Source organism: Notechis scutatus, chromosome 1, assembly GCF_049901735.1.
Source record: "Notechis scutatus isolate UNSWTSFEM ecotype Mainland chromosome 1, rNotScu1.2, whole genome shotgun sequence".
Taxonomy (NCBI): Eukaryota; Metazoa; Chordata; class Lepidosauria; order Squamata; family Elapidae; genus Notechis; species Notechis scutatus.
Window position 1 is genome coordinate 127,463,888 of NC_142009.1, and position 12,607 is coordinate 127,476,494.

Consider the following 12,607-nt stretch of genomic DNA (forward strand, 5'->3'; position numbering starts at 1 on the left):
GCAACAAGAAGCAGAGAGAAGAAAGTATTATAAAGGTTTGTGAAAAATCCATCACATCACTTCTACTATTTTGTAAATAAATGCTGTTTTTTGTCTAGATTTGGGCGATAAATAGGTGAAAAGCAACATTCACGCTTATGCTATAGAAACACCCAGTCTGTTTCAACTGCATCTCCTTTAGGCAGCTCGCTCCAAAACTGTATGCTCAGTCATGCTCCTTTAACTGGAAAGATAAGCCTGCTTTTCTGGTCTCTGCTCAAAACTGTGTGACTCTGAAGTGCTTCACTGCATTAGATGGGATCCTTCCAAACTAAAGAGCATGTCCGAAAAAACTCCAGGCCTCACATGCTGATCTCAGTGGAATGTTAAATTATTTAACCTAGGCTGCAAGTGGTTACATTTAAAAAGAGGGTAGAGTTGAATATGTTCTGCAAACTAGTATAATTCAATCAAGCCCAACGGTCTTTCCACTCTGCAAGTACTCAGGTGAATTGCATGCTAAATTTTTAAGATCGATCTGTTGACACAGTTCTTTTCGGAGAGGTCATTACTCCCATCCTGTTAGAGAACTCTACTCTGGCTGGTTGGGGAGTGGGAGTAACTGTATGGCAGCAGAAGGGTTAATTCATTTCCCCCCCCCTCACTTTGCCAGTTTCAAATTACAATGAGAAGCCTCTTCTCTCCCAGCAGGGTTGTGCTTACATTAGCTTTCAGATCTCTTGAAGGGAACTGCTCTATTTTTGCCTGGTAGAGGTGAAAAATCACTTTTAAGGAACTGCAAAAGATTGGATGGATATTGAGAAGGGGAGGGGCCCTGTTTTTTTTGTTTTTGTTTTAACATCCCTGGATGAATTCAGAGGAAGACGTTTTCAAGCCTGTGATGCATGTTTCAGATGGGCTGGACATTACAAATGTTAATAGGCTCAGCTGGGTGCTGAAAAAAAAAACCACCAAAGGGAAATTGCACCATCACCAAGCAGTAGTTGAAGACAGAAAACTGGCATTCAGGAAAGGACAGCAAGGTGAAGAAAAGTTATCTAGGTAGGGATAAGGAACCAGAGCATGAGGGGACTCTGATGATAATGGTAGTTTGACAAGGTTATCTGTTCAAAACTGTTCAAAACTATCTTCAAGTCTGATGATCTCAAGGTTTTGACTAGGAATGCCTGCATCAAATGATCAGCTTCTGGGAACCTGTTCCACCAGTGCAGGAGAAACAGTTAGAGCAATAGAAAACTGGACGTCTGAATTTCAGCTTTCATAGAACTGCAAGCAGCTCGACACAGCCCATCATACTTAAGGAAGAAGTGGAAGGAGATGATCAAGATGGGAGATACAGAAATGGCAATGCTGACATGAGGCATAGGTAATTCATCGTTCATTTTTTTTTATTTTTTTATTTAACCTTTCTTGGTCCCGGGAACACCAGATTTCATAAGAGACCAGAAAAAGGAAAATACAACATTATTTGAAAGTTATTTGTGTGTTTATTTTATTTTAAAATGGACCAAACTCTGTTCAAAGTTCTATTGAGCTTACTCTGGAATTACTGGCTTTTAATGGATTATGCTAAGGCAGGCATGGGGAACAACCATGTCCACTCCAGTTTTATTTATCGGAGATTGCGGAACCATGAGAGGCGAGAGATCCAAAGAGAAATTCTTTCCATCCTGGGTTTACCTCATAGACCCCGGCCATTTTCAGCTGGAAAACAAGCTTCCTCAGCACCTCTCTTCATGCTGGATCTCTACAACGCAATGACAAATGAAGAGGATCCCGAAGAGTTGGAATATTTGGTGAAGGGATCCCCAAGCGGAGAGGGCAAAGGGCTACGGAAAGGCTACTTGGCATCTCCAAATGGATATTCCCGAAGAATATACATATCACGGACAAGTTCACTTCCTACACAAAATCCCACCTTAGCTAGCTTGCACGACACCAACTTTCTGAATGATGCAGATATGGTCATGAGTTTTGTCAATTTAGGTATGTTGCCAATTTCATTTTGTTTTCCTTTGTTTGAAATCTCTCTGGGGTAGACAAAATAGGAGAGCAAGAGCCCTTTTAAAGGCAAAAATTGGCCCCTAGAAGATGTGCTACAAGTACAAAAATGAGTTGGGCTAATGGTAAACCAGCTACTAAGTAGGCACCCTGTTTCTCCAACAATACGGCCTCCCCCAATAGGAAGTCCCAGCATGTTTTATAGGCATGAAATGAAATTAAGCCCCTCCCCCCAAATTAAGGCCTATATTAAAACATGCAAAATGGTGGGGAATGGTGGGGGGGCTTGCCATTAGGAAGTACTTTTGTTGCACACCCGGATATGGTGCTGCCTGCGTTGACCCCGATATGAAGTGCCCCACCAACGCCGAGGTCAACATCCAAGCTGTTGCCGCCCGCCCGAAGATGCAAGGGGAGGGGAATTAAGTCACCCCCGAAAAGACGGCCTAGCCATTTTTTTGGGGCTCAAAAAAAAAAATAAGACCCAGCCTTATTATATGAGAAACACGGTAGTCCTGGGTAGGGGGAGTTTCTCTTACCTTTAGTATAAAGTCAGTTGCCCTTTGTTTTTCTTCTTTCATTGATGTAATTAAAATGATTACATTAGCCCAAGAATCATTTTTTAAAAATAGGGGGAAAAAACCATGTAAGCCTACTGGTATATATTATTTGCTTTGGAAATCAGAACAAGATTATAGAAGATAACCAGTAACTGTGCTTCAAGGATGATAGAATTAGACATTCAAACAGTTGGGGGCAGGGGAAATATTTCATATTTGACAAATTTCTCATAGATGATTCTTGTTTGCATATTGAATTGGGGAGAGAGCTTATGGAATTCCCTAACATACATGCAGAATTTGTGGCCTTTAAAGAATTTCAAGTTTGTTTCAGGTATCGTGGCTTTTCCTTTCTGAAATGAAGCAATTTTTATATTGGTAAATATTCTATTCTGGATCACGGCTTCATTTTATTAGTTTTAAAAAGCTCTTTCTCACATATTTTTTAAAAATGTGAAATTAAACTCTAGGATAGAAACTTTGTATTTATTTTAAACTACAATAATTTAGAGAGGAATAATTGTTTCATAATGCAAGAAGGTGTGAAAAATGGTGATATTATGGATGTTGTCAAAATATTTCTGTATCTATGAATTATGAATTTCACATTGCAGAGAAAAATCCATAAACAGTGCTGGACTGAAAGTATTTTCAACATTTTGACACATATTTGCCAAAGATTTCACTGAAAAGTAAACCATCATATAAAGAGTGACAAATTCCTCTCCTGTTCCTTTCCTGGAAATATTTTCTATAAGAGTTTTAAGCATCAGGATGAAACTCTAAAATAACTTTAAATGACATGCACCATTTAAGCTGGTTCTAATTATAGTAGGTTAGTACAATGTTTAGTTGATAATTATTTAGAAAACATTTAACAGAAATTTAGCAATCAGAAATAAAATAATATTTTGCTAATAATATTTTAGGGAAATAGTATTTTGAAAAGTACTTTTCAAAACTTAGTGAAAAGTATCCACAAATACAGTGCGATTTACGGGCACTATATTTAAAAAAAAAAACCAACTACAGATGTTCCCCTTTTTTTCTTACCTTTACATTTGAAATGATTTAATGTGTTCTACAACCACAACTAAATTCAAATGTCTATGTAAAGAATCAATCATATTGAATGCATATTTTGTATAAGCATTTTAATAAGATTTGAGGTACATTGACCCCTTGTTTATCAGTTAGCTTTAATTCTAAAACTAATTGTCTTCTATTGGTCTAAAAACAGATTCAGTAAATGCATTATTAAGCAGATGGCTGCAATTTTTTCTCTTCAGGTTGTGGATGTTGGACTTTTATAAACAAATAGGATTCCTGTTCATGTGCATTTAACATTATCCGTGATGACAATTCAATTTACTATAAGGTCATTCCCTCCGCCCCAGCCTACTAAGCTGGCATAAATTGTATTATTAGATAATAGTAGCTGTTGTGTTAAGGAACATCAGAATGCATGTTCTATACTGAAACCTGATTTTTCTAACTCTTGAAATGTATAGACATCATTAAAATGAAAAGCTGGCTAAAATAAATCTTTATCTGTTTTATATGCCCTATTAAACTGGTGTTTAACCTTTCAAAGTAGATTAAAGTTAGATCGCTTCTTGCTGTCTTTGTAGTTTGGCAGAATTTCAGGGCATTAAGCACCCTCTTCATTAAGGCTAGATAAATATTTTTGGTGAAACTAAGAGAAATCTCAATGCAATTAAAGTACATAAAATATCATGCCAAAGAGCAACCATTCATATTCTATATCTGACAATCAATGGCAATTATAATTAAAAGTACTACAAAGAAAAATGGTAATGATAAATGAATCTTTGGTCATATCGTGGAAATTGGTGGAGGTTTACACTATCCATCATATGCAATCAAGTTGCTTTCTTCTGGAAGTAGTCCTGACTCTTAAAGTGGAGGGCCATTATCAAATTACAGTACATTAATCCCCCACGAGATGATAAAGAATTTACATAAATCATTGCATTTGCCAAACTCTAACGATTTAAAAACTTCTGCGCTAAGAATAACAAATGGGAGGTGTTAAGTCCTAGAAATGCTGTTTGCTGGGAGCTTGAGGTAATAAAGTTTCATCCTTAAGGGGCATCTGAATTTAAGGCAGAAAAAAGAAAAATCCTCTGGAGGAAGAAAGATGGTTTCTGTCATAATAATTATGCTGGTAGAATAACTGCTGATAACGTTTGCTTGCTTTGCTAATAAAATTTAAAATGCCCGAGAGAGTATTTAAAACAGATCCACTGGTAAAAAAGTAAAAATGAAGTCATTTAAATTAAAGGTTTGTTTTGTTTTCAATATTCTCTTTCTTTTTCCTTCCAAAATGTGAAGCCGAAGCATTTTCTCCACCGTTAGCATTCTAATACATGGCAATATAACCTCAGCTTCTCTTCCTTTCCCACCGCCATTCTAATTATGATGAAAAACATTTCCTGAGAGATAGTTCTCAGTGCCTTGCTTGTTCTCCCTGTCCAGCTCTGATCATGTTCTCTTCCAAAACTTTTTGTTTCTGCCTTTTCCATCTGGTTCCCCCATTCCTTAATTTGCAAAGTTGTACTTTTTAACTGTAGCTTTTAACTGGTTTTTATTTGCTTTTAATGGTTGATGGTTGTAGTGGTTAACTGTGTGTTAATTGTGTATACTGCCTAGAGCCATATGTATCTCTAAATTCAGTTGGTAAATAGGTACTGTAGGTAGGTAGGTAAACAGACAGACAAACTTAAATGGTAGGCATATATTTTTCATTTTTTTATAAACAGACATCCAGGTTATTTCACAAAGATAGATACATGAATAACATTGTCTTGGCGGCTTTCATTCAACAGTGAATGAAAGCTTCAGAAAAGATTGGTCTGAAACCCTCCAATCATCAGTTATATATAGAAATCCGTCAACCATTTTTTAAAAAAAATGAACCAACTATAATATTTTCAAAGATCTACTTTAATTTTAACAGGAACGTACATAAATTACTGATTCTCAGATTATTATTTTTTTGCTTGATTGAAGGAAATGGAACTGTTTGACAAATCCTGTTTGGACAGACAGATTATTTGTTTAAGTTATTATTTGCTTGCTTTTTAACTTGAACTGCAGAAGCAGCATATCAAGTCTCCAATCTGTTGTTGTTAGTAATCAGCTGTTATTGGATAGGAATATATTTTAATCTGGGCTACTGAGAATGTTCAAATCTGACTGAATTTATATTAAAAACAGTCTTCTAGCTTTGCTAAGATTCAAACTACCGGTACTTAGATAAACCTGAACTGAGATGTGGGTGGATGATGGGAGATTCAGATTTTTTCCCCATGAAAAAGCAATGAAATAACATATGGTTGTTCAATTATTTAGAGAATTTAAGGATGACCAATTATTTATTTTCATTTATTACACCAGCAAGAGAGTGGCATACTCAGTTCTGAAAGCAGAAGACAGTTTTTCTCTTAAACTTTAGTAATTTCAGTGGGACTCACACAGATCTCCAGCAACTATGAAGAGTGTTGAAATAATAACAGGTTACAACACCACAAACATTAGTAGATTATTCTGGCAGTTGATGCTAGACTTTATAGAATGGAGTATGAAATAATTAAAAAATACAGACATATTCCTTTTTGGTTAGCAAATCCAATAAAATGGGTGTATATTTTCCTTACTGAAATAGAGCAGCTAAATCCATCTTGGTTTCATATAAAGTGAGGGACACTTCCTAGCCCTTGGGGATCTAGTGACCACTTTTTAGAAGAACAGGGCATTTTTACCAGTGGTGGGATTCAAATTTTTTTACTACCAGTTCTGTGGGTGTGGCTTGGTGGGCATGGCAGGGGAAGGATATACTTGAAAATCCCCATTCACTCCCCATCCCACTAACCTGCTTTCCAGCTCCGTTCTCCTGTGCAGGGCAACCAAGGAAGACCCAGCCAATCAGCTGGGACTCGGGAGGTGGAGAATAGATGGGGGCGGGACCAGTCAGAGGTGGTTTTTGCCGGTTCTCCAAACTACTCAAAATTTCTGTTACCGGTTCTCCAGAACTGGTCAGAACCTGCTGAATACCACCTCTGATTTTTACTATCTAAATCCTGGATTTCCAGCAGGGCCCTTTGAGGGACACAATGTACTTCTTGATAAGCTTCTTACTATCCATGCAATTTTAGCTTTCTGCTTTGTCTACTTTTATTTTTAATTAGTTCATTTTAAATGAAAACATGAATGGGAAGCTACCACACTCTCAAGAAAGTAGATTTGAAATAACCTCAACATTGATTTTTCTCCCCCCAAAAAAAAGACAGGAAAAAGAAACAAAACCCTGACAGAAATGAGCAATAATCTGAGATGAACTGATGTAAACTGATCATTAGGAGTGGATGTGAGGGGGACCTAAATGCATTTTTTTCTGTGTGCCATACATATAAAAATACGCACTGTTAATAATTTTGCCACTGGGAGGTCAGATAAAACTCTGCTTGTTGTTTCCTTTCAAAATTGCTTTTTCAGACTAAACACAGTCTTTGGGTGGGAAGCTGTGGGTTATATATTATACATACTTTACTAGGAAAACAGAACCTCATAGCAACCCTGGATAGAAATTAAAGTAATCTAAAATGATCCTTTGATTGATGCGATTTTTTGTTTCCTGGAGACTCATGCGGTGCGCAATATTCCCAAGCAGCATGGCTATTCCGATGTAAATAATTCTGTGACAACCATCTCTGGCCTTTATGAACAAGAAGGCTGGCTGCTGATTATTGCCTATTGTTGAAGGGAAAGTAAAACATGAAAAATAGTTCTTTATTGTGGAGGTGTAATTTTCTTTCTTGCTCCCCTGACGATTCTTCTAACTTCAAAGCCAGAGGTTGCAATGCAGATTCTGAACTCTTTGAGCCATAGGAGATGCTCTTCTGCATAAAGCAACCATCATCATTATCATCGCCTCCCATGACCAGCATTAGAAAGAGGCGTTGGTGGACTCCTGCAAAGGGTAAAGCCATGGTATGGCCTTCCTGTCGTGGTCTGAAATGTCTAGTCTTGTATCTCCTTCTTTCTGTTTCCTAGACTCCCCTCTCCAAAGGTTTGAACTATAGAAAGAGTGAGATGAGAGAAAAGCAAGGAAAAGGTATAGGTAGTCCTTGACTTACGACCTTAGCTGAGCCCAAAATTCTGTTGCTAAGCAAGACAGTTGTTGTGAGTTTTCATCCATTGGGTGATCTTTCTTGCCACAGTTGTTAAGCAAATCACTGAAATTGTAAAGTTAGTTACACAGTTGAGGGAGTTAGTTACACCATCTTGAGGGAGAAACAAGAAATACTAATCATGCAATCTCACACTTTGAGATGTTTGAAGGCAATGACAGTACACCAAGGTTTCGGAGGTAGTCTTCCACTTGTAACAATTTGTTTAGTGACCATTCAAAGTTACAATGGCACTGAAAAAAGTGGTGTAGGATTACTTTTCACACTTACTACCGTGTTTCTCATATAATAAGGCCGGGTCTTATTTTTTTTTGAGCCCTGAAAAAATGGCTAGGCTGTCTTTTTTGGGGGTGACTTAATTCCCCCCCTTGCATCTTCGGGCGGGCGGCGATGGCTTGGATGTTGACCTCGGCATTGGTGGGGCACTTTGTATCGGGGTTAACGCAGGCAGCACCATATCTGGGTGTGCAACAAAAGTACTTCCTAATGGCAAGCCCCCCCACCATTCCCCCCATTTTGCATGTTTTAATATAGGCCTTAATTTGGGGGGCGGGGCTTAATTTCATTTCATGCCTATAAAACATGCTGGGACTTCCTATTGGGGGAGGCCATATTGTTGGAGAAACAGGGTACCATTGCAGCATCCCTGCAATCCAAACCTTAGAATCTGGCATCTCCATTGACTTTGCTGATCAGAGGGTCGCCCACCCCCAAAATCACGTGACCCTGGGACACCCCAAACGTCATGAATACATGCCAGTTGCTAAGCATCTAAGGTTTGGATTGCAGGGATGCTGCAATGGTAGTGTGAAAAGTAATCCTACATCACTTTTTTCAGTGTCATTGTAACTTTGAATGGTCACTAAACAAATTGTTACAAGTGGAAGACTACTTCCAAAACCTTGGTGTACTGTCACTGTCTTCAAACATCTCAAAGTGTGAGATTGCATGATTAGTATTTCTTGCTTCTCCCTCAAGATGGCTGCATTTTTAAATCAACTTAAATCAGGTCCAGCCAACCTTAAAGACAGGAACATAATATATTCTAACCAAACCTGAATAGTGTCACCAGTTAGGACAATTATCAATTATGCAAAATGATACAAAAATTCAAAAAGGATCTGTGTTGTCTTGAGAAATGTTGTACTGAGGAATGATTGTTTATATAAGAAATAAACATAAACCATCTGTCCACAAATGAGTTCCAATTGTGTTCATCTGTCAGACATACGCATAACTGTTAAAGTAATTTTTTGCAATGAGTTCAAGGGCAGAATTTATCCTTGCAGCCTCTGGCCACCCCTGTTTCTTTGTCTACCTGTTGACATTCCAAGAGTTTTTTTGGGGGGAAGGGAAATGGAAGGGATATGTTGGTGAGAAATATGGGAGATCTTGGCCTCGCAGAAAGTCCCCTTGTTCCTGAAAGACTACCAGCAATCAAAAAGTAATCAAGTGATATGAAAGAAAGAAGCCAACACTCGTGTTTTTGTTGTGGCTGATATGAATTCAGCCAATCGTAAATGTGGCCATTCTTCTGTCACAGATTTATTTAATCCCTTCTTGATGTATCTACAGAGCAGAACCATGCAGACTTTCCAAAATATAGACAGAATATAATAACCAGTTCAGTTAAACTAATGATGTGTTGTGATGAGGATGGGGGTTTCCACAAATCAATAATAGTCTTTTGTGTGAGGAAGCACTTATTTTGCCCATCCTGAATCTGACTGCTACAGATCAATTTCCTTGACTTATCAATTTTTCTGTTTTACTAGCAGTTGTCTACTTACAACCATTTGTAAAAGCTTCCATTAGACCTGTAAATAATTGTTAAAGGAGAAAATTCAAAACAACTTGCATACGAAGAAGTACAGCTGAGAAATAACTGAACAGAAGAACATAGAAATGTATCTAGTTATGTATATTCTCGTACCTTGGCAGCTAGGTGGTGCCTTCCAGATAGGTTGACCTATAATTCCTTTCATCTTAATCACGTTGGACTGTGATGATAGTAGCCATGATGCAACATACCTGGAAGATATCATGTTAGGGAGGGCAGATTTATTAACCAATGCCTTTTCCAGTTTGGGAGAGCCTATTTGATGTAGTGGTTAAGGCATCAGACTAGATTCCAAGAGAGTATGGTTACTAGATCTAGATTGCAACAATCCAGAGAATCACATGGCAGCAAATAATCACATTTTTCTTTATTTGTCATCTAGTGGAGAAATTTGCAGGACATGTTTGGTTGTTCTAATTGTCATTCATTTTTTTAAATGGATTAAGGATTTTCAGGGCGGTTGGCACTTGAGATATATTTATATGGAGGTACTGCAGGTGACACTGGAAGCTGCTGTTAAGGTCTAGAATCTTTTTTTTTTTTTTTGCCAGACCTGTCAACTCATTTCATAGTATCACCTTTAGAACAAAAGCTACTGCTGATTTCCTGTGGGGAATTACACTCCTTTTTAATATTTTCATTACCATAATTTTTGGAATTAAAATAATTGTAACATAACATAACTCTCTTTTTTTCTAACATCAAAGTTCCAGATTCCTCAGTGTTATAGAAGATCTGGATTTAAAACTTTATGGGTATTGATAAAAGATCAGTTTCAACTGACTGGCTTCCTTATTAGTATGGAAGCATGATGTTTTATGCCTGCTAATGAAATCATTCAAGGTGGCAAACTAGAGAAGTAATGTCTTTTTAGCAGAGGTGGTATTAAGCAGGTTCTGACCAGTTCTGGAGAACCGGTAGCAGAAATTTTGAGTAGTTCGGAGAACCGGCAAATACCACCTCTGACTGGAGATTTTACAGTATCCTTCCCCTGCTATGCCCACCAAGCCATGCCCACAGAACCAATAGTAAAAATATTTGAATCCTACCACTGCTTTTTAATCTTGACCTCATAGTTGTGGTATCTGTGATATCTTCAATGCAAACCTTAATTGTGATGGCACAAATTCTTTCCGTGATTGCATTAGAAATGGGATAATGTGAAAGTAGAGTACATGTTGTTTGATCTATATCAGGGATGTCAAACTCAAGGCCCGGGGGCCAGATCTGGCCTGCGGGGTGCTTAGATCTGGCCCATGGGGCTGCCCTGGAAACAGTGAAGGACCAGCCTGCAGTGCTTCTGCCAGCAAAAATGGAGCTCATAAGGGTTGCGAGTGGCTCTCCTGAGCTCCGTTTTCGCTGGCAGTGTGTTGCAGGAGGCCATCACAGCTGAAAATGGAGCCCGGGAGCCTGTTTTCTCTGGCAGAGTGTTCAGGCCACTACAACCACCTCCAACATGAGTGATGCCATGCTGGCCACTCTCACCCTGCCCCCCCTGAGGTCAAACACAACCCTGATGCGGCCCTCAATGAAACTGAGTTTGACACCCCTGATCTATATTATTCCCTTCACACCTACAAGCAACTAGCTGGTGGTGTAGTGAGGAATGTTGTTCATCTGAAATAGTAAGCCAAGGTTTTTAAAGTAGATTTGAACAAAAGATAAAAGGTAAAGGCTCTGTTGAGTTGATGCCAATTTTTGATGAGTTCATAGATGCTTCTTTGTAGTCTTGTCAATACTACTGCAATGATTAGTCACTGAAACTCTCAGATTTCCTGGTGGTCTCATGTATTAACATGTATGAAGCAGGATGAATCTTGTTTAGTTGTCCCAAAATCAGATCAAGGCTAGTTAAACATTGTTCCTTTTATGGCCTTACTGAAATCACACAAGCAAATCCATTGCAGTTTAGTATTATATGTGGATTAGGAGATAGAGTGATAATACTTATGTAGTTATCACTTACATTTTTATAAGTTTAACTCTGACAAGCTTATCTCAGATCAGCCAATAAAATTAATTTTCTAATTTTTAAAAATATATAAACCTTCTGTCTTCATTGTTCTTGCTAAGTGTTCTCCTCCCCTTCCCCTTTGTGTTAAATTACAGCCTCACAAAGAGTTTTAGTAGGTTATAGTAGCATCTGCCTTTAATTAGTGAGCTTGTGGAATTCTTATAATCACTAATTATTATTTGATCTTTACGTAATCAAAAAAATGGATTCTTAGGATTGAACTTAATGGAACAGGCTAGTCATGACTAAAGTAAGATGGTTGTTTCACTGGTTTGCACCAGGAGTCTACAACTTTTGAGAGATGTTGCACATCAGGAGTTGAGAGAACCTGTTGGGAGCATTTTTTTTTAAAAAAAATCAGAAGACACCCACAGTTGCAATGCACCAGTTTACAGGATGCTAGCGACACTGTCAGTCCTTCCTGCAGGACATCCTCTCAGTTCCTCAAACGTTTGTTTTCTACCAAAATTTATAGGGGCCATTTGGTACCCAGAGACATTTTTAGAAAGAGAGATGACACTTCTACTTAAGCCTTGTCTCACTCCAGCTATCTCCCCCCCGCCCCGCTTAAATAATTTTTAAAAGATCTAAAAAGTATTGGAGTGAGTGCCTTACTACAGTTCCATATCCTTTCATTCCAGCCAATGAAGCTTAGAACAAAGTCCTTTCCTATCCCAAGGTGTGGATGTGCAGGGACAACACAAAGCACCTACTAATATGCTTGGCCATCAAGGTCTTGCCCTTATGGAAACCACAGGTTAAGGGATGAGGGTTGCTGTGATGTATAAAGAGAAGCTGAGATCAGACGAGAAGGAAAAAGGGGGTGATTTCCAACAACGAAGGCCCTTGTTCAGAGTCCAATTTATGAGAACTTCCTTGCCCTTCAAAGTTCATATTTTCTTCAGCAAGCTGTGGGGTTCCCCCATTTGCTCATCTCTTCAAATAACAGTCCATGCTAAAGAATCCAATAAACCACCAG

At 38.3% G+C, this 12,607-nt stretch overlaps 1 protein-coding gene across 1 annotated transcript in view; it reads left to right on the plus strand.

Moving 5' to 3' along the window:
- Positions 1-680: 680 nt before the first annotated feature.
- Positions 681-12,607, plus strand: part of BMP5 (bone morphogenetic protein 5) — a 48,875-nt gene continuing 36,948 nt past the window's right edge. The window contains exon 1 of the mRNA XM_026665243.2: positions 681-1,986. Within this exon, the coding sequence (XP_026521028.1) occupies positions 1,503-1,986 (484 nt within the window). The 5' untranslated portion in view covers positions 681-1,502. The remainder of the gene's footprint in view (positions 1,987-12,607) is intronic.